This window comes from Anser cygnoides, chromosome Z (genome assembly GCF_040182565.1).
Source record: "Anser cygnoides isolate HZ-2024a breed goose chromosome Z, Taihu_goose_T2T_genome, whole genome shotgun sequence".
NCBI classification, from domain to species: Eukaryota; Metazoa; Chordata; class Aves; order Anseriformes; family Anatidae; genus Anser; species Anser cygnoides.
In genome coordinates, this window is record NC_089912.1 from 61,959,301 (window position 1) to 61,985,364 (window position 26,064).

Below are 26,064 nucleotides of genomic sequence, written 5' to 3' on the forward strand. Positions count from 1 at the left end.
CCTGCGGTGCCACAGAGGTGGTTCTGATCAGGCAGCTGCTCGCTTATCAGGCGGTGTTTTCCGCTGTCTGCTAGATGTGTCCTCGGGAAAGCTGTAAGTTTGGAAATGGTGAGCTAGGTTTTAGCTTCACTAAGACTGTCGTGTCTAAAGGACAACAATCCCTGTCTGGTAAGTGAGAGGTGCCAGCCTTTAAACCTTTTCCAGCCTTGCCCTGAAATTCAAAATAAATACAGAGCTATTTTTATATAAGCTTTTTTCTGATACAAAATCTCTCTTTTCTGGATTAAGGCAGAAGCGTTTCCATTCTTCACCTGGGATGGTGGTATATAAACACAGAAAGTCGTTTACTGAAGGCAGTAAGAAGGGGCATAATTCAGGGTCTTCATTGTGAAAATGTTGAATAATCAAGGCAGGGGGAGCTGCAGGTGTCGACACGTATGAAAATCAGACTTCAAATTGCGTAGGCCTTAAGCCCAATGCCTTCTAATCACAGGCCTTTTTCTTCTCTCTTCTTCCTCTGCTGGTATGAATGCAGAACAGAGTAAATACTCAAATGTTTAACTCTGTTTTGTTTCTTTAAACTGCTTGGAGCACACAAGTACATTTTAACAAGTTGCAGAGTCGAGAAAAATATAGAGCAGATGAAAGAAACAAGGTATCCTGCATTGTAATAACCAGATTTCACAAGAATCTGGCATAATACTTTTTCTTCTAGCCTGTTAAAAGGAGATCTGTTTTTTCTTTTTTCTTTAGCAAAATAGCAACAGACTTACTGTGTCTGATACTAAATTCAGACATTTCCACCAGTGATAAATGATACCTTGTTTTAATTCAGGATAATATCTTAGTGAGAGGCTTTGACATACCAGCATTTAATCTAAAACTTGTTTAAGGTTCGCATGATTTTCATTACAGAAAACTGAAAGATGAAGATCACCAACTGTGTAAGATACTCCACATATGAAAAGTACAGAAGATTTACTGAGTTGTGCTTTTATCTGTTGAACTTCTCATAAATTTGGTGAATTAAGTATTTTGCATTAGTTTCCTTTCCATATGAGAAGGAGTGTTTTCTTTAAATTTGCCCGTTTAAATCAAGATGCTGTCTCACATGCTTGCAGAATGACTAGGAAGGTTTTCCCAGTCTTTGCAATGTTTGGAGTTCCTTGTTTCTGTTTCACAAGCACCTGTAGGTAGTACAGTGTCAGCACCAGGGCTCAAGACGCTCATTGATTACTGTCTGACCATTTAATAAGGTCTATTTCAGGCTATCAGGACCTGTGGTTTTCCTCAGAATTAACTGAATGTATTTATGCTGTTCAGCACCAATGTAAAATGGAAAGTATTTTCTTGTTTGGATTAATTGGTTGCTGAGGTTATTTCTCACGTATGTTAGTCAAGTGACATCAAGTTTTCATAGCTCAAATTCTCTTTTATCTACTGTAGTGTTCCACATTGTACTGGAAGAAATTTATTCTTGTTTGACGAATATGCCAGTGCCACTGCTGGTTTACCTGTCGTGTGTTACCTGCTATCTGTGCTGCACATGGCCAGCATACATTTTGAAAGCTTAACAATTTGTTGTAAAGAAGCAATATAATACAGTATTATAATACTAGAGATATTACCATGAAAGTTCAACTGTTTGTTGTTATGAAGTAAGCGTTTTAAAACAAATGAAAAGCACTGTACAATACCCTTTTATGTTTTAAAACAGGAAGCTTTCAAGCTTTTGTGTAGTGCTTGAAGGTCATTTAACCCAGATTTTTAAATGGGAGTTTCAAACCTTATGCTGATAGGCAAATGTTTTTGAACTCCTGTCTGACCACAGAGCCTGGTTTCTAGAGGCCCTGATCACGGCGGTGCTGCGGGAAATGAGGCTGTGTGTGTGAACGAATCAGGGGAGCTGGGAAGGATTTATTAGTTCTCCCTCATAAATGGGCCGAGACCAGCTCAGTCCTGAGGCTCTGTTTATTTGTTCACACAATTTTTGTTTACAGGAATTAGGCTTAGCGGGTAAATGGCTGTGTGCCTCTGGCATTTACTGGAATTGTATGATTTATAATTATATTACAAATGGTTGTTTCAGAACAGATATAGTAAACTATTTGCTGCATGAAAAATGAAGTCTATATGCAGTGATTCTCTAACAGTTGAAATTAGATTATTTTAATATAGGGAAATGGATGGCTTTCAACTTTGTCAGCTCTCTCCTGTAACATACCTAGGATGTTTTGATGTGAAACCAAAGCTTATATGTGATTTTGTTTTTTCAGTAAATAGTGGAAGTCCATAGGAACAGCATAAAGGTATTTTTCATGGCTGATCTCTTTTTGGATATTGGAGAAGTTCTTGTTTATGAAGCCAGATTATGAATATATACTGTACTCTCAGTACAAAATGTATTATCCTACAAATACTGTTTTTTTGAGGGAAAAAGTGCAGGAAGGAGAAATACCGTGCTCTGCAAAAGCTTTCAAAATGCTAGACATCTTTAATGCGATATGAAAGTATTTTTCTGTGAGATACATGTGTGTTCATTCGAAGATAATATATGAATATTTATTACCCAGATTTTTGAAAAATGAAGAAGTATATGTATCATGCCTATTTTGGTGTGTACTGTAGAGCAGGAGTAGTTAGTGAGCGTGTGTAACTACCCTGGTTGTGCAGTGGCAGTTGAACTGGCTGCCCTTCTCGAGGATCTTGTTGAACTTAGGCTATTGTAAATTATGTCCTAAAGAAGCATAACTGCCTTTAAACTTTGGGCAGGGCTTTAAGCTGATGTATGTTAAATACCAATTACCTCAGTTTTAAAGCAAATCAGCACACTCAGTTGCATGTGTTTAGGATGAAAGTCATGCTTTCAAATGTGAGTCAAAGTAAAACTTGGTGGATATAGTCACAACACGTACTGTTAGGTATCTTGGTATGAATTTGAATTAAGACAGAGATCTGAGTTTTAAAGTTAGATCTATACCAGATAATTCTTGTGCTTTTGTGAAAATAGAGTAATGTCATTTAGCTTTCATAGAAAATATAAGTATTCAGCTCCTGGTGTTTTTAGAGAGAGAATTTTTTTATATATGGTGAATTCACAAATAAGTGAATTTTTTTTGTAGCAGATTCACTTTCTGCTGCCAGTAGCACCTGTAAGTGTTAGTGAGCAGTGCATTACTCAAGGTGGTGGTCATTAAGGGACTGGGAAGAGCATTGGCAGCAAATCAAGGGAGATGATCCTTCTCTTATCTCTTCAGTGCTGGTGAGACACATCTGGAGTACTGGGTCCAGATCTGGCCTCCCTGGTAGAAGGACATAGTGGAGTGAGTTCAGCACAGCACTACTAAGGTGATGCAGGGCCTGATGCATCTCACATGTGACGAGAAGGTGAGAGAGCTGGGACTGTTCAGCCTGGAGAAGAGAAGGCTCAGGGAGACCTTATCAATGTGTATCAATGCCTACCTGATGGGAAGGAATGAAGAGGAAGATGAACTCTTTTTATCAGCAACCACTCACAGGACAAGAGGCAGTGGGCAGAAATTAAACCACAAGAAATTCCATCTGAACACAATAAATTACAGGTTAGTGAGGGTGGTGGTCAAACAGTGGCACAGGTTGCCCAGAGAGGCTGTGGAGTCTCCACCTGTGGGGATGGTCAAAACCTCACTGGACATGGTCCTAGGCAGCTGCTCTGGCTGACCCTGCTTGAGGCAGGGCTGGACCGAATGACCTCAAGAACTCCCTTCCAACCTCAATCATTCTGTAATCTTGTGTTACTTTAGGCACATTATGAATCTGAGCCATATAATAGGTCATAGTTTATTTGAATGAATTACGTAAGCCTGCAATAACAAATTTATGTTCTACAGACCTGAAATTGTTCCAACTTGGATGACTGTCTAGTTCCACGACAGATGATAAAGCAGGTTTTCTAACTTCTCTTTTGTCTAATTTTATTTCCAAGATATTGTTCGAATAAAGATGTCATGAAATACACAGAGAATAATTTTTAATTCTGCCAGTATTTATTTACATCTCATTAACCCAGAACACTGTAATTTTACTCATCTCTCATTAGCACTTAGCAGTGGCATCGAGTACTCAGTAAGAGGCACCAAAATTCTGGAATTGTGGTTGTTATCAGTGGTCCATGAGCAAGGAACCAGAAGGGTGAAAAGCGCCCTGCCAGGGGCAAGGCTTTGATACAGTCTTGTGCCTCGGGTTGTTTGCCTGGTTAGTTAGCGATCAGGTTTTGACATTTTGTTACTTTTGGACAAAGTTGTTGAGGAAGATGTAAAACAGTATTATAAAAGAAAGGACTTAAAGGACGGAAGGAAAGTATTTGGTACCCCAGAACCAGGAAATATCATCAGGCAGTTAGTACCTGCTCTCAGTTTGTGTTCACAGACATATTAACTACAGAATTGTAGCAAGTACTTCTCTGAGGAAATTACATTTTTTCTTGGGTGTAGCGAAGGCAGCTGGCAGTAAAATCTTTGCTTCAAATTATCTTGAGCTGTTCTGCTGAGAAAGGATCGAGATGTTGGTTTAGAGTGCTGAGATGCTCAGCAGCTGTGTGCTGTGGCTGGGGGAGATGATCTGGTGCATAGTAAATCTTTAGGCTCTTGCTTTTCTGTTTCCCTTAAACAGTGCATCCCATAGCGAGTGTCTGTAATAGTGCCCTGTGCCTGGGCAGATTCACATTCTCTCCATTTCAGTCTGCATTCACTTCAGCTTGTCTGCCAGGGTGGTAATCCACTGACTTATTTCCCCGGGAGTTGTCTCTTACAATCTCAGTTAAAACTGTTAGTAAGATAAGTGAGGTTTTATTGATGTGAGATATATGAGGTGAAACTGCATTTTAGAAACCTCTTTTTTTTCCTTACCAATTAATATCAAGAAACATTTCCTATTTCTGGCAAGCTCTTTAACACCTTCCTTACAGGAACTTACGCGGGCAATGAGAAAACTTAGCGTGCTAACAAGCAGGGGTTTTGTTTGTTTGTTTGTTTTTTAATGGAAATCCATTCTTTAGGACAGAGATCGACCTCTAAGTGATGGGCTTTCACAGAGGAAGTGCCTGTCTTGGTACTCAGCACCTGTGCTTGAGTTTCCTTTATCTTATCTGAAGTTTTTCTGAAGTACCACTACAGATGGTTAATGGATTTGATTTCTCTCTCATCTGAAGATCTATGGCAAATTTCTGTATTCCTTTTCTTTCACATGTCATTTCCTTTCATTCATTTTCCAAGTTTAAAAATGCATATGCTTTGAGAGAGGAAGTTGCGGTTTTGGTGGTATCTCTACATTGCTGTGATAGACAGATTCTTAAAGGCCTGTAATTGCAGAACAGGGAAACATCACCCTGTGAAGTCTCAGTTTCAGAACATTAACAGAGTCTAGACTTGTCATTCAGGAGGTTCAAAGCCATATACATTGACAAAAATAAGTGCATCGTGAAGTATATTACTGATTATAATCAAATCAGTAACTCCCTTAAAATACATTGCCTTTGCAACTTGAAACAGGTGTATTCTTTGTCCTTCAGTTACAACATGAGTTCAAGAGCTGAAGACCTATTACTTCAGCGTACTGTAAGCAGATGTTGGTGTTATATATGTAACTGGCATATGCTATTGTTTTCTGGCTTAGTCATTTTTTTCTATTTTTCTGCTTTTTCTACCACTCCTTTATTCTGAGTTTGGAAGATGTTCTGAATTAGTTTCATTTTACCGTTTTTCAGGCAATGCGAAATAATTGCTTAAAGGTGTCAGATCTTGTATCTGCTGAGAAAAAAGTTAACGTCATGATTCTTGGTGATAGATCATAAACATGACTGACACTGTTTATTGTACTTCTATTTTTAGAATAATATATAAATGCTCTATGTGTGACACTGTGTTTACTCTACAACCTTTGCTCTATCGCCACTTTGATCAGCATATTGAAAACCAGAAGGTGTCTGTTTTCAAGTGTCCAGACTGCTCTCTTCTGTATGCACAGAAACAGCTTATGATGGATCATATCAAGGTGTGTAGGCATCTCTTGTTTTATTCTTAGATACTATTTATCATGCAATATGTGTTTTGAGAAAATGTTGTAAAAAAGGCTCAGAGTAACAAGAAAGCTGCTGGAAGAAAGAGATGTTAATAATTCCAAAAGAGTAAATTGTGAATATTCTTTTCAAATGTTAGTCTTATATTTCATATGGTTTTCAGCATCTGTGATGTAACCACTTACTATTTCTATGTGATTGTTGGTTTTGATATACTAGGAATATCTCAGTACATTGCATTCAGTCTGTCATTTTATGAAAATTAAATGAGGAGATAATAATGTATAATAATAATTTTGGAGTACATTGGTCCAATCCTAATAACTGTTGAGCCTTATTTACAGTATTTAAAGTATTATTCCAGTTGTTAGGAGTTGAGAATGCTGAGCACGTTACAAAATGAAACCTTTGATATTCAGAACTAACTGGGGGGAACCCATATGTTTCTTGAATAGATGTAGAAATTGTGTGCGTGTGTGTGTGTGCACATGAACACATGCACGCTTTAAAAAAAAAGAACTTGAAGTGGATTTTTTCATCAATATCCTTATAACTGCTTGAAGGAATTGACTAGAAAAGACTTACTGCCATCCTTGCAAATCATGTTATTAAGAATCAGAAGTCCCCTGGCTCTAACTTGCTAGCTATACATTTTAAATACTCTGTTACCTTGTTTTAAATACACCAAGTCTGTTAGCAGTGCTGAAATTTCTTATACATTATCATCATCATAATCTGGCAACTGTTGAAGCTATTTAAATAGTAAAATTTGTACAGAGTAGTGAAAAATCAGACATCTTTCTTGCCTGCTAAAACTATCATTTTGCATTTTAGCCTCAACTATGGTACTTAGAACCTTAGAAATCACTAAAGTTGCGTTGAAAACAAGATCAGAATTCTTGCAAAAACAGCTGGTTTTAAAGCCAGTTTTAAACATGAATTGGAGATAGGGAGAGGTCGTCCCAAGATGTTCAGAAATACAAGGACAGTATATTTTCTTTGTTTCTGAACTAGTTTATGTTTACAGTAAGAATCATCTTAGACTTATGTCAGATACCTTAAAGGGTCCTCTAATGCAGCAATGCAAAGTCATATTTTCTAATTCCTTCAATCTACTTGTATTGCTTCTTTTCTAACTAGTTAGGCAAATTCCATATATTGGAGTGTATGTCTTATGTACATAATTAGTTTTTCTTGAATCACATATTTTTGTGGAAGTGATGTTACATATGTATTTCTTTAAGACCTGAAAACCACTTTGGGACGTGATGTGACTGTAGTTAGAGACAGGAGCTATTCTTATACAAGTTAGGGTTGCTCAGCATCTCTCATTATAAAGTTACACTCAGTTACCTATGTTTTGGATACTTTTTAAGATTTTTGGCTATAGTTTTCCATGCCAATATTTGTACTTTTGACCAGTATATTTTCAGCATGTTTTACTACAAATGATGCAGACAATTCTGAGAACAAAACTAGTGAATTAGAACACAGGCTTTCAGTAACAGCATTACAGCTTTTGTTCAGAATTGCTAGTGCTTCTACATTTAGGATGTGTGTAGGGTATTAGGAACAACAGCAGAAGAGTGTAAATTGGACTTGACTCTAGGGGGAAAGAAAAAGACAGTAACAGGGTATAGATAAAAGCAGAAAAGGACACGGGGAGAGGAAGAGTGCTCAACAAGGGCAGAGCTCATCCCAGCTGCAAGAAAAGTAATTGTTTGATATGGCTAGACATAAAGCAGCAAGGCAGAGAAGACTTGGATGAAAATAGAACACAAAGGGTTAGAAAGAGGCTCAGAAGGAGGTTATTTAAAGCTACAAAAATGACCTAGAGTAATTCCTGCAGATGGGAAGGTATCTTGTTGGCAAAATGTATGTCTTATTTTCCTCTAATGGCTTGCTACAAAAAAAATGGAACAGCCAGTGATAACAGGTAGTGAAGGTCTGGACTGGAGGACTCAGTTCTAGTGGTGGTATATACTGTCACTGTGACTTCAGGTTATGCTTTAATGCTTTGGGATTATTTTTAAGAAACTAAATTTCAGGTATTACATTTAAAAGACATATAGAAAGTTGAGCACTGATGTCTTACATGCTCACAAGTTAAGATGGGATGGAATCTCCAGATCAATCTCCAGTTGCCTGAAACTAGAGGACTCTCCTTCCCCCCACCCAATGCTTGTACTTCATCTCCTAGTGCAGTGGGATACCCCAGAAAACTTCTTCCTTTACTACACAATTTTAATTTTTCTCAGAAGCTGTCAGTCAATCCTGTGCACTTTGCTTTTTAATAATGTCTTAGCTTTTAAAAGTACTGGCTTTCTTTTCCAGTCGACTATTCAAATAGAACACGTTCTACAAATCAGGTTGATATTTGTAGTACAACCTGCAGGTAGTCCCAAAAGCCACACGATCTACAAAGAACTTGGTACTATAGTGTTGTACTGGAGAAGCAGATTGGTATACTTACATTCTCCGAATCAAGAATGTATTGGATGTTTTTTGTTTCTGAAGTTACCTGTAGGTTTAGGGTGGCCAGACACATCATCCACGATAGCTATAATACAGATCAGTATATGAGATGATTAGAATGCTGTCAATGTAAAGGGCAAGTCTTTTGGATGTGAAAGAGACCTTGACAGTGGATCCATGTTCAACAGTACGTTAAGCCTGGTTTGCAGTCATCTTTGTTGGCCCAGAACCCTGCTGACTCATTCCTGTTGAGTCCGTGGTCATATATGAAACTCAGACACACAGCTGAGGTCCAGGTCTTCCTGCAGCAGTCATCTTCTCTGTGGGCTGAGGTATCATGCCGCCATGCGACACCGGCTCCATAAACTGGGGAGGTGGAAAAGTTTTTCCCATGTTACTAATCAATTACCTAATCTTAAAGGCTAGAAATATATCAGTGGGGAAGGATCACTACCTAAGAGCTGCAGGGTGCTGAGCAGCTTGTCAGGCACTTCTTAGCTGTCCCCGCCAGCCCTGCGCACCTTTGATTCCAAGGACTGTTAGCAGTGTGTAGCCCTAAGCAGTTATAACCCGAGCATGCAGTAAGACTGGGCTTAGCACAGGCTTAACATAAAACGTTAATATATCCTAAAAAACATAATTGCCTGATCTTTCCAGAGTTACCTTTTCTTGTCTTATTTACCGATGCTCCAAGTCAAAACTTGTCAGTAAAAACCCTGCCTTCTTGGAAATCTCTCTTTAGACACACAGTTTGAAATGAGGATGTTCAATAAACTACATTAGGTAAGTAAAGCAAGAAACTGAACTTAACCTAATGTACTTCTTGAGCCCTTTTTTTCTCCTTATTCAACAGCAATTTAAACTTAACCTACATAGTCTCATTTTTTGTGAAAATATCCAGCCACTGAAGAGAGCTACTACTTTAGCTATGGCTGGTGCCAGTGTTGTTGGCTAGTTTCTGCCTATGTTAGACATTGTCTATATTTAATCATTGTTTCTTTAAGTTAAGAATGTGATCTGATGAAGTATGACAAAGAAGTAAATGGAGACTTATGTTTCAGTAGGTCTTCTGCATTTTGTCAGTACAATTGTACACATCTATGTTAGTTGTTTGCTTATATTTATTTTTTTATTTTATTGTAGTCAATGCATGGAACTTTGAAAAGTGTGGAAGGGCCACCAAACCTGGGGATAAATTTGCCTCTCAGTACGAAACCTACAAATCAGAACTCAACCAGTCACAACAAAGAGGACACAAAATCTGTCAACGGAACAGAAAAGTTAGAGAAGAAATCTCCTTCTCCTATAAAGAAGGGAGAGCCTAAAAAAGTCACTAGTCGTGGCTGGACATGTTGGGAATGTGATAGGTTCTTCACTCAGAGGGATGTTTACATTTCCCACATGAGGAAAGAACATGGAAAGGTAAATGAATAATATCTAATTACAAAAAGTGAGTTAAACCTGAAATATTATGTCTTTTTTTTCAAATTGTTGTGGTTTTGTAATTAATTCCTTTAAGTTCCATCATTATTTTCCTCTGTTCTTACATGTATGTCATCTTTCTCTCGTTTGCTTCTTGGTTTTTGTCATTTTCTACATAGTTCTTTTGAGAAAATCTACACGTGCTTAGTTAATTGTAGGCTTGTTCATCCAGTACCAACATTTCTTGAAGATGGAAAGAATGAAAGATGTTCCACCATTTCGTCCAAGTCATCTAATCTGATCCAGGTTCTTATTTTTTTCCTTTGTGCTTTCACAGTTCCTTCTGTCTTGAAAATTCATTAGCTGTTGAACTTAGGGAATGGAATCTCAATTTGCTGGTCCAATGAGCACCAAACAGCATTTCATTTTAAAGCTAGACTCACTCTAACATCAAATCATTGCTCTAATCTTACACTTGCAGGCTCAGGCAACAAGTCAGCTGAGTTGAGCAAGGTGACATTTTTATTTAAGGCAGCTAGATGTGAGATAGCTTACTTAAAACTGACTGAAAGTGAAATATGGAAATGTTGTGGTCTCAAGTCAGCAGAAAGACAGCTTGATGTCCTTGATGCATTCTATAACTTTTCCACTTTAATTAAATTAAAAGGACTGGCAGGTGGACAGTGGTGAAACTGAACAACTTTCCTCTGCTACTGCTTGCAGGGAAGAGAGCTAAAAAATTGACTTTTTAAATTTAGCTTAAAAAGGAAAAGAATAGTGAAAAACATAACCTGTGCTCCAGTGCTGCAAGCTAGAGTAAAGCGAAAAAGCAACAAGTTTTGTTATTTAAGATGAATTTTCCATTTTCAGTTCAGACTTCATTCTTCTGCATAGCATCACATTGTGGATTTGGATACCACGTTCTGTGAAGTCAGTGAGATTCTTTGGGTTGGTTCAGTTTGAATCAGACCCTGTGCTACTGCTTGTAGCAAACACATAAGTAGTGGGTGATTCGTATATGTAGCACGTATGATTTGTATGAGGTTACTCATGTGCATGAGTATTTACAGGAGTGAGGTCAAAGTGCTGATTGTCAAGCACAGAACCAATAGGGGAAACGTAAATTTCAGTTCCTTTATTGGTTTGTTTTGTTGGTTTTTTTGTTGTTGTTGTTTTGCTGCAATAGTGTCTGTGTCCCCTGTTGCGTTGCCTACATTATCTCTCCTGATGGTACTAAAACTGTTGTACCCACCTAGAGCAAGGGTTGGAACCAGAAGGCAGTTATGAAAGTCAAGGTGAGCCAAGACTGGGAAACACAAAAGCTGAAGGTTGCACTGACCCAAACATCAAAAATGAGCAGGGGCTGCATGGGAGGAAAAGATGCCAGGGAGCTGGGCTTTTAGGCAGGATTCAGGGCAAGGAGAGCATGGAACTGAAGGAAAACCAGGCGTGTAGGAATTAAAGGCCAGCTCCACAGAGTCTGGACAAAGGAGCAAGGAGTAGCAGGGCAGCATTAACCCAGTGTCGTGAACAGCCAGGAGCGGTGGCGCTGGGAGCACTGCAGTTCCTCACCCCCCAGAAGGCTGGGCGCTCTGCGAGGGTCCTCAGCTGCACCCTGCGTAGCTGTGGGTGGGACCAGCCAGGGCAAGGTGCAGCCCGATGCTGCGGCACAGCGGTCATCTGCTGTCCAGTCCTGGCCTTTGCTGTGTGCCAGGAGCAATGGCCTGATTCTTCCCTCAACAGAGAAGCAAAGAATTAAACTAAAGTACTGTGCTGCACTGAAGAGAGAGAGCAGGGCTGGAAGGGACAGCAGATTTATTTTGTCTAAGTGGAGAAGAATCACCCAGAGTGGAAAAATCTGTAGTTTTCAGGATGCTAATATGCTATAATAAATGATAGCACATTTCCAGAGGTTTCTGTCTCTTCAAATTTCAGTGCTTATCTCTAAAGCTGTGTTGTGAAAATTGTTTTATTCTGTTTCTAAATATTTTATGGAAAGGCTGAAAATGCCAGACTGCTGAGTGTCATCTCTAATTTTCTTATGACAAGTTCAAGCAAATAGCTCCCAAGCCTGACTGAAAGACCGTTTTCATGCTCATCCTTGCCTTCAGTAACTCCCACTCTGTTCTTTCAGCCACGTCTGAGAGATACTGCCTTCCTGCTGTACAGAATGCTGTATTCAGGCTGCATAGCTACATTTCCAGTTGCCCCTGGAACAAAACAGACAAAAACAAATGATTATGATTCACAGAACTACATTTTATTTTACCCGGTTCTCCTTTTACAGCTTGAGGGCATGAAAGTTGGACAAATATCTCTGGTTTCTCCTGTTGCTTTAGAAGCCCATTTTTGCATTTCTGTCTGTTGAAGTCACTGAGGAATTAGTGTTAATTGCTTCAGTTTCAAGCCTAGCAGGTATATTTGTGACACTTCTGCTATGGAGTGTCTATAGAGAAACTCCGTAAAATATGTTACAGTTCCTGTAGTATGACTATGAACTAATTACTTATTTCTGATCCTGTAACACTCATACAATCCTACTTTAGTTTTCTTTCAAAGTCAGTCCCTTTAGCAGCATGTAAAACGTTTTGCCCATTAGTGCAAATACTAACTCATCAATGCTTTTAGTGGCAAACAGAAGTAGGTTCAAGATCAGATACACTTACATTTTACACTGATACAATTCTTTAAAACAACACAAAGCAACACACCTCCCCGTAATATTTTCTCTTCAGAATGAGATGGAGAATCACATCCAGTCTAATCAAATCTACATCAGAGTGACAGAAGGCAAGTAAAAAAATGTTAGTACCATATAGATAATGCTTCTTCAATTAATTACAGTTTATACAGTATAGTCCAGGGCTGTTTTTTGATTGAATCCTTAATATGCCTTCACATTCTGCTTTAAGCATCCGTAAATTCTTTCCAGAGTACTGCAGTCAAAAGCATACTGCAAAACCATGCTGCAGAATGTACTGATTAATGCATTTAATTAATTTGTTTGGGAATATTTCGGTTTCCTTGCTGCAACTACTTGGGTTGGTAAGACAGGCCGTTTGGACTGAGTTCTAGGGTTGACGATGTGCTAGTAAGTTTAAAGGATAGGACTGTGTCATTCGTTCTTGGATCTTTTATAGCTGACAGTTTTGGAGACGTTATTTCTTCAGATACTATAGCTCCTGTGGCTGCGTTCAGCTGGAATGACATGGGTGGAGACCACTCCATCATTTTTAACTTCCTTTTCTTTCCCCTTACACTGAACTAATAGTAATATAAGACCCATAGAACTCCCCAAGTAGATGTTCCTCAAGTTGACATCAGACCATCTCTCCTCATGACTTTTTTGAGCCCAATGATCACATCAGTATTCATGATGTTTTGCTAAGGTCATTATTTAGTATGTGCCATTTCGCCCCTTTTCTTGTTGGTGATTGGTAACCTCTCCCTATCAGCAACTGCAGAAGTAATTTGGTGATGGAAAGGGTGAGATTACTTTATAGTGAAAGCAGAGCTTTGACCATGCTGCCTTTAGTGGTCCAGAAATAATCCACTGATCTTCTGTGCTTCTTTGATGGAAGAACTTCACTTCACCCACAGTTTGTGGTACGAGTTTACAGTCTTTGGTAGGTGCGTGTGTAATTCATGCTGGCCACATTGTTCTGAAAGATATTTTAATGCATGCACTACTTTTACTTAGCTTTATTTAATTAATGCATTTTTCTTCTTTTAAAGCAAATGAAGAAACACCCATGTCGACAATGTGACAAATCTTTCAGTTCGTCCCATAGTTTATGTCGTCACAATCGTATCAAGCACAAAGGCATTAGGAAGGTTTATACATGCTCGTAAGTTCTATTTGTTTTTTAAACATACTAGAGGCAGAGTATAAACCGACAAAAACATTGTTAATTGAATTTCTCTTCTTAACTGCATAAAAGCAAGAGTCTTGTTCATTCAAATCAATCAGTTATTTAAATAAATGAACAGTCCAAACTATTTGAGCTGTTCTGCCTGCATGAAACATAACAAACTACTCAGAACACATGTACGTAAAGTCTGCTGTTTTTCAGGAGCTTTGGCAAGCAAGTCAGGAGTTCTACTAAGCTGAGAGTTTCCGTGGCTGATAGTTTTACAGTGGTGAACTTGGTTTTTAGTAGTCTCTGAAATACACAAACCACTCTTCTAATCTGCAAAAGTCAATATTAGTAGTATTTTTCTCATGCATAAAACAGTGTGTAATGTCTAAAAGTCCTCAGTGATATTTAAGGGGCTGGAGAGAGGACACATAATGTAATAAAAAGACCCATGTCAATCAGATAAAACATATAATAAGAAACTTTCTGCTCTATCTTTTTGTGTACATATACATATATTTGTATTTGCATACAGTGGAGCTAAATTTGATGTTATGATAAGGATGATATGCTCATGAGTTTTATTCTGACCCACTCTTCCTACCATTTTGGATATTATCTTCAGAGAACTTCTTTCTCATTTGCTGTGAATACAAGTTGCTCAAACATTTGTAGTTTTATTTTGTAGTTGTTCTCCTTTTCTTATAATACTTGCTTGTATGATTGATTGGAAAAGCATTGTCACTGTCTTTAATAGATTGTCCTGTTGTCTGGATTTATTTACTAGTTCTGCTCACATTCTTCAGAATAGTACATCTTTTTTAAAACATGACATTTGAATCTCTGTACATCTGCTTTGTGTTTGTATAGACACTGCCCAGATTCAAGGCGTACTTTTACCAAGCGGTTGATGTTGGAAAAACATATTCAGTTGATGCATGGCATTAAAGACCCTGATGTAAAAGAAATGACTGAATCGGCCAATATGGAAGAAAGGGAAGTAAAAGAAGATACAAAGGTAATTTCTTAGATTTCACTGAAAGTGAGATTTTTTGTGAGTATACATTCAGGATCTCCAAATAGATGCAGATATTTTGATCCCATAAAATTTTGATCTGTGAAGTAGAGCACCCAAAATGTCTCAAAGGTTACTGCAACAAATTCTATCATGCTTGAGCTAGAACATGTTTTTTTGAAAGACTTACAGTCTGATTTAATCACTAAATGATAGAGAACGTAACTTACTTTTGGTGGTTTGTTTCATGAGCACCTTTCAAAACTTCTGCAACCAAATCCTCTCATAGCTGTAGAAAAGCCAAAGGTTGCATAGAAGCATTATGAGCTTATTCCAGGTACCCAGCCTTGAGCTTATTTGACATAAATTTTAGAGTGAAACTGCTTTCAGTCTGATGATGAGCATTAGGAGGAAAGCAAAAATAAGAAGACAGCGCTGTCAAAAGACTTGTTATGTGCAGAGTTTAACAGCTTTTTTTTTTTTTTTTTTAAGTGTTAGGGGCTCTGTATGATGAGGAATTTCACATGTGATGGCACAACCAGAGCTGACAATAGATACACAGACATACATGTTTTTTAAAATTTACTCATCTTTTACATGACTCTTTTTTCAGCCCAACATAGTGCCTTTTTATTTAAGTGTTAAAAATATGGCAACTATATACATTGTCTTCTGAAATATCATGGAGTATATCCAAGCTACATAGGGTGTAGAGGATTGTAAAGAAATATTCATGTCAGAAAACTAACAAGAAGAATAAAAAAAAAAGATATGTTTAAATAGTTTAAAAAAAAAATATCTTGCACGTATTAGTTCATCCTTTGCCATTGTGTTCATTTGGCTACTAACAGCCAGTAGATAATCCATCAGGTCAAATTTCAGTTATGAAATATTAAGTGCAATTAAAATACAGTTTCAGAAGGTGGTGCTGAAAAGTTCTTAGACTGATACTCTACATTCTATGCACAACTGTAGTCACATTGATGTGTACTTGGATGCAGTTACACTGGCAAATATTTAATCATGTTAACACAGTGCATTAGATACTGTTGCTTTATCAGAGCTGACAAAATAAAATCTGTGTGAAATTTATAGTAAAGAAAACCCTTACTTTTCTACCACGTGCAACATATATTTGCAAGTATTATTTCATATACTGTATTTTTCAAAGTTGTACTGGAATCTACCACTGGAAAGTTTTTGAAGTTTGCAGTCACAGTCACTGAAGTCACTGCATATTTATGCTTACACAAAATGCTGTTTATGGCTTTTTTTAGGTTCCTAGTCCAAAGCGTAAATTGGAAGAACCTATACTGGAATTCAGGCCTCCACGAGGTGCAATCACGCAACCATTGAAGAAGCTAAAAATAAATGTTTTTAAGGTTCACAAGTGTGCTGTTTGTGGCTTTACAACAGAAAATCTTCTCCAGTTTCATGAACATATTCCTCAGCATAAATCTGATGGCTCTTCATACCAATGCAGGGAATGCGGACTCTGCTACACATCTCACGTGTCTCTCTCCAGACATCTCTTCATTGTACATAAGCTGAAGGAGCCTCAGCCAGTATCAAAACAAAATGGGTCTGGGGAAGATAACCAGCAAGAAAACAAGCCCAATCATGAGGACGAGTCATCTGACAATACGGTATCAGACAGAAGATGCAAAGTGTGTGCAAAGACTTTTGAAACTGAAGCGGCCTTAAATACTCACATGAGAACACATGGCATGGCCTTCATTAAGTCAAAAAGAATGAGTTCAGCAGAAAAATGATCGGATTATTTGGGACACAAAAATTTCTCTCCACATTGGAATACTAATGACACTTTTGTTACAGAAATTTCAAGGTATAATAGTGTTAACAGTACTGTTCAGGCTGTTGCAATATATTCTGCATAAAAATGTCCCCTTCACCTCATTGTCTATACCCTCAAAACCATTGAAGCAGTATTTGAGTTCAAAAGAGTTTGTATATATTTAAACTAATAACTTTTATACTCTTTGTTACGTGTTTGTATTGGTATCTAGTGGAAAATTGTTTTTTGTTTTGTTTCTGTTTTTTGTAGTAAGATTCTCTAAAACAGAGTTCTTAATGCTGGGGCAGTTTCTCGGGTTTCTTAAATGAATGCTTCTGCAAGAAAGTTTAGCTAATGGGAGTGCATCAGAAGGCAATGCTTGGAGGGGAAAAAAATGAAGAAAGCAAGCAAGCCAAGGAGAGATTTTAAATTCTACAGGACTAGTGCTTCTAAATGTGTAAGGAAGCTTTTAAACCTTCTCTCTACAAAGGAAAGAAAAAATAAAAAAGAAAAAAAAAGAAAAATAAAGAAAAATAAAAAAAGTATCACTGCGTGTGTAAAGTGCAGTGCTGGTTTTAGGTGGCAACACCAAAACAGGTGCAGACCCCCTAGAATGATAAAGTACTTTGAAAAGTATAATTGCACAACTATATATGTATCATGAAGTCATTTTTAGACCATCAGGTGCTTGTGATCAAAGCTAAAATAGTTATAAAAGGGCTGGGCTGCTCTGGATTAAACAAATAAGGTGTAATTAGAGGAATAGGTTTATAATTATGATGTTTTTTGTCATGTAATTTATTAAACATATAGAAGCAAGTACACAGCATTATGTATTTTCCTTAATTTCTGGTTATCAACAGAAAATAGTTAACCCTTGCTGCAGGGGTTGGTGTTTCCCAGCTCTGTATGCTAATGCCAAATGTTCTGGTGCTCAGTGTTACATACAGCCACAACTGTCAAGAAGCTAACACACCAGCCTATGTAAGTATAACCGGGGCTTTCAACTTTAGCACAGATCTTATGAAGCTAGTTCAGCCATTTCAAAAGTGTATCTGATATCACTAGTTATGCTTTCACAAAGTACAAAGAGGTACCATACTGTCCCTTTCATATATTGGTCTCTGTGAGAGTTATATTTTTGGTTTGTTTTTGCATTTTATACCTTGTATGTATCCCTATAAAATTTTTTGTACTTTTTTTTAAAACAAATCATGTATATATAGATAGCTGCATGATATATGGTAGTAATTGTTTGGTTCCTTAAAAGTCTTGCTGCTGTCAGATGTTACTATACACTATGTCCATTACAACTGTATTAAACACATTTCATATGTAAATAAATGTGGAGCATTTTGCCCCTAAAGATTTGTGAGATTCTGTTATTTATCATTAAATTTTAACAATTTTAAAGATTGAAGTGTTTGAAAAAATATGGATCCTTCTCAGCCACCTCTGTAAACCTTCTTAATCATTCTGGAAATTGTGTATCAGATACATTAATTCTGCTTTGTCTCTTCATCCTCATTCTTAAATTGATTCATTGGTAGATGCTTCTTATCCCATTTATATTACTCACCCGTTGAGTGGTTATGAGGAACTCCATCCTAAAACAGCTGGCAACGCAGGATCTTAGTGTGTAATGTACACTGGCCATCACTGCCCTTCTCATTAAGTGTATACCTCTTTAACACTTGTTTGTTGATGTGCACTGTCAACTGTACAACAAATGAGTTATCACTATGCAGAATGGTGTTTTGTACACAGTGAACAGATAATAAAAGTTAAATTTTCACAGCCATTATTAATACTTCTGTTTGTTTTACATAGTGCTGCACCTCCAAGGGACGCTGTGAACCAATAATTTATGTCATTGTTGGTAGTGCTGAGGCGCAAAAGTCACTGACAAGCCAGTAGTGCTCGAGTCATCTGAAAGCTGTTGGGGACTATGTGAAACCGTTCGGTGTAAGGTCCCACGCTGCCTTCTCCTTGTAATTGGCACCAAGTGGCCACGTGGGATTTCTTTTTGCCTGGGCAGTTGAGTAGAGTTCAGCTTCTTGGCAGTTGGCTCTGTTCGACCCTTTCTAAGTGGAAGAGGGATTTAACTCTACTTCAATTAATCTTGTGAAAGGTTCAATGGAAGGTGGGTTTTGAACTGCCTGATAATCTCTAGGCATGTTTCTTCTGTGTCAGTTTCTACCCACTTGGGTACACCGGGAAAGTACAGCTTTTTCCTCCAGGCCAGCAGTCTGCTCTTCCAACTGTCTCCTTTTGACAGACAGAAATCCTCTCAGCTAGATAAGGGGACAGGAGTTCCTTAGATAAATGTTGCTTCTTTAAACAAACAAACAGTAAAACAGACCTAAATAATAATAATGATTTTTAAAAAATAAAGGAAAATAAAAGGTTTAGCAGGACAACTAATTTCATGATGTTGATCACCTGTATTTCTTACCTAGTCCCACAGAGTCTGGGAATTTTCAGTCTGTATCTTCTGAGTAATTAAAGAGTCATCAAGATTCATAGGTATTAGTAATGAAAAAGGCCTGTTAGGTACTTCTCTCTCTTTCCACGGTAGATGGAAATCCAATCCCATTTCCAAGCACTACTCAAAACAGTTTCTCCTGTTGTGACTCTACTGCTTGGAAGTTGGTCTTGTCCAAGGGGAGATTGCCTGGTAAAGACCAACCTGTTTGGTATTTGGCTTGATCATGGGCAAAGCAAGTTTTCATGTTTTATTTGGCCTGACCCTTTCAGAAGTTATGGCTCCTCTGCTGTTGAAACCACACAATACAAGTTTGTCATGGTCCTGTGCATGCTGGTCTCATCTTCGCTCCAGCCCTCAGGAGTCACACTTGCTTACAGAGGGAAAAGCAAAAGCAAGTAGTGCCCAAATAGCATGCAAAATGCAGGCACATTGGAAATGAAGTGGCTTATTAATGAAATATGTTTTTACTGGTGTGGAGCATGGCTGGTCCCTTGTCCCCTACCAGCAGCTGCTTGGGTGAAGGTTTAACTCTCTCTGCTGGATGAGAGGCTGAGCAGAGCCCTGTTGCAGAGCAGGGGGCAGTGCCACCATCCTTGCTGTGAGGCATGGCTTTCAAACAGAAAGCATTTTAAGGGACAACGGTGCTATGTAGCCAGCAAGGACAGCACAAAGAAGAAAATGCCTAAGAGAAGATGTCTGTGCATTTTCATGCCAAGGAACCAGTAGCAATCAGCTAGGTGCAGCCACAGCACTCTGGGAACCTGGGGAGAGCTGCTGGAGGGCTATGGTAAGGGAAGGGGGTGAAAAGAAATGAAATGAATTTGTGCCCTCTTCCCCTCTTCTGTCCTCTCTGTTTGGTTGTCCAGCTGATACTTTGAAAAGCATGGACTAGCCTCCAAGGCTTCTGCTGGTGCGCGAACCGAGCAATGACATTCACTGGGGGGGGGGTTCAAATTAAAGTCACTTTGCCTGGTGTATGTGTGTTGTGAGTTTATGGTGCTTCCCTCAAGACAAGGAAGCAAATCCCAAGATACAACTTCGCCATAGATAAAACATGGGAAAGCCAGGACAGACAGGAGTGACAGGACAGTGCGTCTTTCAGAGCACGCAGTGGGACCCCGCCGAGGGCAGCTCGTTGCAGCCGGTCCCCTGGGGCGGGCGAGTAGCCCTCAGGCCTCCGGCCCTGCAGTGAGCCTCGGGTGCAGAAGCCAGGCCCCAGCAGCATACAAACGGAGCCCCAGAGCCCTGCCAGGGCTTCCTAGGGAAGATGATTTCCTGAGACCAGGCAGTGAACAATACTTCCTAGAGCAACGTGAGGTACAAATGGAATGGCAAAAAAAAACTCATTTTGCATGGCTAGGAGAATCATTTACTCATGTAAACTATACAGAATATATTTAAACATATTTTTACTTGAGATCTGACATTTGAATTGTTTGCTTTTAATTAATGTTGTGACACTGACAGTCAATTATAATGATGACATTAGTACACCTCTTTGCTACACCTGCTTCCCTCTGAGGACTTAACAGTAATGAATTAAATCTCATAGAGCCTCTCTGTGAGGTAGGAAAGGGATCGTTTAGCTTCCACTGTTTTGCAGCCACTCTTTTGGTTGAACACAAAGGTACTTAGCATTGCGCATCAACTCTCCAAGCAGATTAGAATGGAAATACTAATTAAGGCTTCAGGGAGCATTTAGGCAGGCAGAACAAAGGGTTAGTGTCAGGTCTGGGGTTAGCATTTGGCTGATTCACTCAATTCATCCAGTAAAAAGGCAGGAATTTCAGATTTCAGCAGGGGCCTGTCAGGTGTATATGTGTGTGTGTGTGTGTGTGTATATATATATATATACATTTATATATATATGTATGCATATCCTCCCACTTGTTATGTGCATTCCCAGTCAATCCTTTCTGCTCTTCAGCAAGGTAGGAATTTCCCTAGGACCTCTTTCTAGGTACCCAGCTTCTTTACCAGGACTGCAAATGCCTTTTCAGAGATGTAATGACCACTGACCAGAGCTGTGGCCCCAGCAGCGTGCGCCTGTCCCACCTCTTCCATTCAGGATCAGAGCAGGGCAGCAGCCACGTACCCACCGCCCAGCCTCAGCAGAGGCGTGCAGGCGTGCCCGGCGCCGGTGCCTCCTGTCCCAGCGGTGGGCCACTGCGGGCCGTCCCTCGGGCAGGTCTGTCCTGCGCTGCTGGCCGTGGAGTGCCAGAGAGAAGATGAGATGTCCTGGCTCGGCGCTCTCTGTGTGATGAACGGCCAAACCCACTGGCAAACAATCGGAGCAAGGACTGGTGAAGCTGGTGTGTTTTGGGCTAGGGAAAGTCTCATTACAGTGTTGGTGCAAGTGCTCCTGATTCCTGTGATGAACTTGTTACAGCATTGGTGGTATTTAGTAGGAAAAACATGTATTTCCCTCAAGGGTAAGATAAAAACAATGGAGTTCAGCTTGTCACACTGCACCACTCAAAAGGTGGCAAAGCTTCTGGGCTGCCTCTGCCACTGCTGGGAAGTCCCCATCCTGTCCAGCCACTGGCTTCTTCTGCCTCCTGAACGCTTATCTCAGCCCCCAGAATTTTCCAACCGAGGCTGAGAATCAGTAGTAGAGACTTCAGGGGAGCATGATAGAGTTCATGAAAGGTGCTAAGATAATTGTTTTTATGCTAACATTAGCAACTGTGTTGGGTAAGAAAAATCAGCACAAATTTGTTGTTGTTGTCAAGCTATTTTGGGAGCTCTGGATCTCTGGTCCATTCACCAGTTCCTTCATTTTCCCTCAGACTGTAACATCATGCAGCACAGAATGCTAAAGAAAAAAAAATAAAAATCAAGCCTCCACCCTAAAGTACTGTGAGCATTAAATGTTGATTTCATACAGACAAGAAATGTGATTTTTCTTTTTACAGACAAGAATTCACTGACAAGAAATGCGACGCTGTCGTCATTGTCCATTTCAATAAAGAAATCGCAGGATCCGTGGCAAAACAAAGTAAGAGCCAGGGGCTGCACATGGGCACGGGGCAGGGCTGGGGCCCCCAGGTGCTGCCATGCCCCAGGGCTGCCCCGTCCCAGCGGGCTCTGCTGAGCAGTGGCCAAACACGTTCTCCACCTCACACCCCTTCAGCCCACCAAACCATGCTTTAGTGGTCAAAAGCAAAGCTTTCAAGAGTGAAACTCTCCCCCGCTCTTGCAGTTCGTGGTATGTACACACTTTGCTGCCTGGTTTGCAGGTTTGGATGGGCGCAAGGCTTTCCCAGGGCTGCGGGTGTGTGGGCAGTGCCTGGCGGGTCTTCAGGCAACAGCACAGAAGCAGGCCAGCAAGGATGTAGTACACATTAAGAGAAAAGAAAGATCAGGGGAAGCTTTGAATGCAAACAGCTTCACGGGGACACTCGCCCACTTACCAGTGGGAAAGTGATAGAAAATGACAGCATGTGAGTTTACAATAGCACAGCGTGGAGCTGGCCCTTCACATTGTGCATGGGGCCACACTGAGACATCAAAATGTTCAATTTTCCAGCAACAAAATGCCCTTGTGAAAGGCTGTGAGAAAGGCAGGACAGAACAATGGGCAAGGGGAAGTGGGACACTGGGTCAGCCAGAGCCACCGCATCCAGGGCAATCAGCCCCACTAGAAGCAACACCCCATGCTGGGGAACAGCCGCGGCGGGCCCCGTGCTTCGGGGCACCACGGGCACTGCGGGCGTGCGAACGGCGCGAGGAGGCGATGAAGCCTCCTCTGACTTCTGTACAGGGGACATCACAATGGGGTAAGGGATGGGCAAAGCAGGTGTGACAGAGGTTATCAAAGCCACGGTGATGATGAACAGGGAATGACGTCTCCCTTCATGAGACACAGTGGCATCTAAACGAGGTGTGGTGTTCAGACGTGCTACATCCAGTGTGTAGTGAAGCTGGGAAACTCTGCAACAGACCCTGAAAGTTTATATGCACCAAAAAGTAATTAGACAAATTCCTGGAAGAAATACTCACTCAGGGAGCTTCAAATGCAAAGACAGCTTGTCTGTCTTGGGCAGTCCCTGTTCTTAGAGCCTCCTCTGGGCAGACGGTAGTCTGGGCTTTGTCAGAGACAAGGCTTGAGCTGGACAAACCTCTGCTCTGATCTGGGCAGGTTGGCTTTAGACTCCTTGCGATCCTAGCTGTAGTTTTCTCTTGGAGGCTGCGATGCTGTCACGACCTCCTCCTGCTGTGCTGCCAAGCTCGGCTGCTTCCTGCCTCTGGGGGATATTTGCAGATGAAGAACTCGACCTGCCGAAGGCCCAGATGCTCTCAGTTCTTAACCGCTGCTTATCCATGGGGAATCCAGCATGCCAGGCCTATTTAGTTTTTAAAGGATTTTTATATAACTCTGACCTTTTCATTCTGTTAATATTACCTTTCTCAGCGCGCCTGGCATGCACGCACAGCTGCCAGGCTAATAACGGGACACAGAAAAGCCTATTTTATTTTAAAACCTTTCTCAAATATTAGGGCAGTTCAGGAGTGAACTCCTCATATTTGAATTTCAGATTATCACCAAAAGGTTACCCGTCCAGGCTCCCAGAAGGACAAAGGCTGAGTAATGGAGTGAAAAGAGAAACGAGGCCAGAAGGCGGCAAACAGCAAGCGGGCAGCACCCGACCCGCAGCGTGGCTCTGCGGCTGGGGCTGGGCGCGGGTGCACGTGGAGCCACGTGTCTCCGTCCTCTGAAACGGTTGCGTTTTCTCCACGACAGCGGCCATACAAAAGCTGTTTCGTCAGGATTAATTTTTGAGCTTTGCAGGCCACCAGCAGGCAGGGAGACGTGCGGAGGATGCTGGGCACGGTGAGCACGCCCGCAGCGGCGCAGGGAGCTCTGCTGCAGGGCGAATGCACCGCCCGCGCGAAGCACTGCACTTGCCTCTGCTGCGACAGGGCACGTGAGAGGCCCAGGGAGAGCAGGGCGCTGGAAATGACTTGGATTCCTCTAGAAGATGAACTGGAGGCTCTACAGTTGTCTTTTCTGACACCCTGGTTCCTTCTCTGAAGGGAAAAAAATGTATTTGGAGCAGTAAAGTGACTACTAGCAAAATAATCTGAATGTTGTCTCCCTCACAGATGTGTCCCCTAATGTGATTTGGCAGAAGCCTTTATCCAGTTTGTTTATTTTATATTCTCAAATTCTGCTGTTTTGTATTCACGGATTCTAATGTGATAGTGGTGATATGGACGCGCTGCATCGTAAGCAGTGCCCTGAGTGTGCCCGCTAACGCCACCACAGCACTGTGAGCCAGATTGATATTCGAGGTCAAAGACGACGATATTTCCTACTTTAAGTGACTGTCACTTTCCCAGTTAAAATGCAGAGCAGTTCTTGATGAATGGAATCAGACCGCAACTGGAGGAGCTACTTTCTCAAAATACCACTTGACCATTACATTTACATACTGTTGCTGTTAGCAAAACGAACAGGGCCCTTTATGTGCAGAAAAATGTCTCCATCATGCAGCTCCAGCACTGGATGGTTTACCTCACCGAGACGTTTCCCACACATGCTGTGCTCCAGTCATGTAACGTTAAGCGCTTTCTAAATGCTCATAAAAGTCAAGACAAAAACAAATAGGAGGCTCTGTGGCCGGAGGCCAAATTCATCTCCAGTGAAGTCAGTTACCATGGAGCAGATCAACTTATGTGCTGCTATGACTGAGGCCTCCAAGAGCCATCACACGTATAATTTCTTTTCTGTTTTCTTGGGCAGTGCTTTAGCCTCTGCCCTTCAGCGCAGGTTAAGCAAATAGCAAAGTAAATGGGTGTCGTTATCAGCCTGAAACACTGCTGATCTTCCCAGGTAAAACAGTTACAGAAGGGAGAAGAGATCATGGAGGAGGCACTGATAGTTCAAGACGTGGTGACAAGAAATTAAGAGCTGCAAATGAGATTCGCCAAAGAAGTCAAAACAGTTTTGGAATGAAAATGCGCTGTGACGGCCCAGAAGTGTCGTGAACTTTGCTCCACACAAACGCTGCCGTCAGCCTCCCGGCTTTGCAGCAGCCCCAGCTGCGGCTCGCACCGCTCCAGAGCCGCGTCCCCCCGGCAGCAGGGGGGCTTCGGGGTGCCCCCGCGCCCCCCGCCGCCCTCACCCCTGCACCCAGCCGCCCGGGGCCTGGGCAGCAGCTGCAAGTGCCCGCACCAGACACGCTCATCACATCCCCGAAACGCAGGACATCAGCGCATCGGGGCCTGGGCACACAGCACCCCAAAAACATCAATCCTTACTGCTACTGCTTTATCGCTGATGCTTTCTCTTTTGTGAGAAAAAGAAACAAAAAAACCCATAAGCCAGCTCAGCACCCTCCCCGTCCCCAGCAGTAAAGTGACACCTAACACATTGCACACATCTCAGGCTCACCAAGAGATTCCTGCTGGAAAAGGATGAAATATCTCCTTTTGTTGGATTTTTTTTGAACTTTTTTATTGCCCCCTTATTTACTCTTAAGTAGTTTTAAAAATTAAGAACACTTTTCACCTGAAAAATTCTAAACAAATTTTTCCAGTTATTTCTGATTTTTGTCTAGTCCTTGGAGAAAGGGGAATGAAAAGAGTGTATTATTATCTTCTAAATTCAATCAAATGTTCAGATAGTTTGATTCCTCCCTATTCCCTGCCTCCCCCCCCCAGCAAAAACAAAACAAAAAATTATTTTTACTAACAAACGATTCCCTGAAACACATCCACACAGCTGTAACCACATTAGCTATCCAGATAATGGGTTGCAGAGCAGAATGAAAATGTTGACTCATACATTTAGAAATACAACCTTGCAAAGTGACATTTTGCTTGAAAATTGTGCCTATCAGTAGATCCTCGACAACTACCGAGACAGATAGCAAGATTCATGAGAGAAGGTACACAAGCCAGATGCCATATGTGCTCCGAAGCAGGCAGGCTCCAAAGCGAGGTGCACACAAA

The 26,064-nt window shown here is 40.7% G+C and overlaps 1 protein-coding gene across 16 annotated transcripts in view; it reads left to right on the plus strand.

Moving 5' to 3' along the window:
- The window catches only part of ZNF532 (zinc finger protein 532), a 46,221-nt gene extending 27,801 nt beyond the window's left edge, over positions 1-18,420 (plus strand). For 15 of the 16 annotated variants that reach the window (XM_066987820.1, XM_066987816.1, XM_066987817.1 and 12 more), the window contains 5 exons: positions 5,868-6,030; positions 9,674-9,952; positions 13,688-13,800; positions 14,680-14,827; positions 16,102-18,420. In XM_066987820.1, the coding sequence (XP_066843921.1) occupies positions 5,868-6,030; positions 9,674-9,952; positions 13,688-13,800; positions 14,680-14,827; positions 16,102-16,596 (1,198 nt within the window). In that variant the 3' untranslated portion in view covers positions 16,597-18,420. Of the gene's footprint in view, positions 1-5,867; positions 6,031-9,673; positions 9,953-10,131; positions 10,156-13,687; positions 13,801-14,679; positions 14,828-16,101 lie in introns of those variants that run through there. The other variant, XM_066987821.1, reaches the window with a different exon arrangement.
- The last annotated feature ends 7,644 nt before the right edge of the window (positions 18,421-26,064 follow it).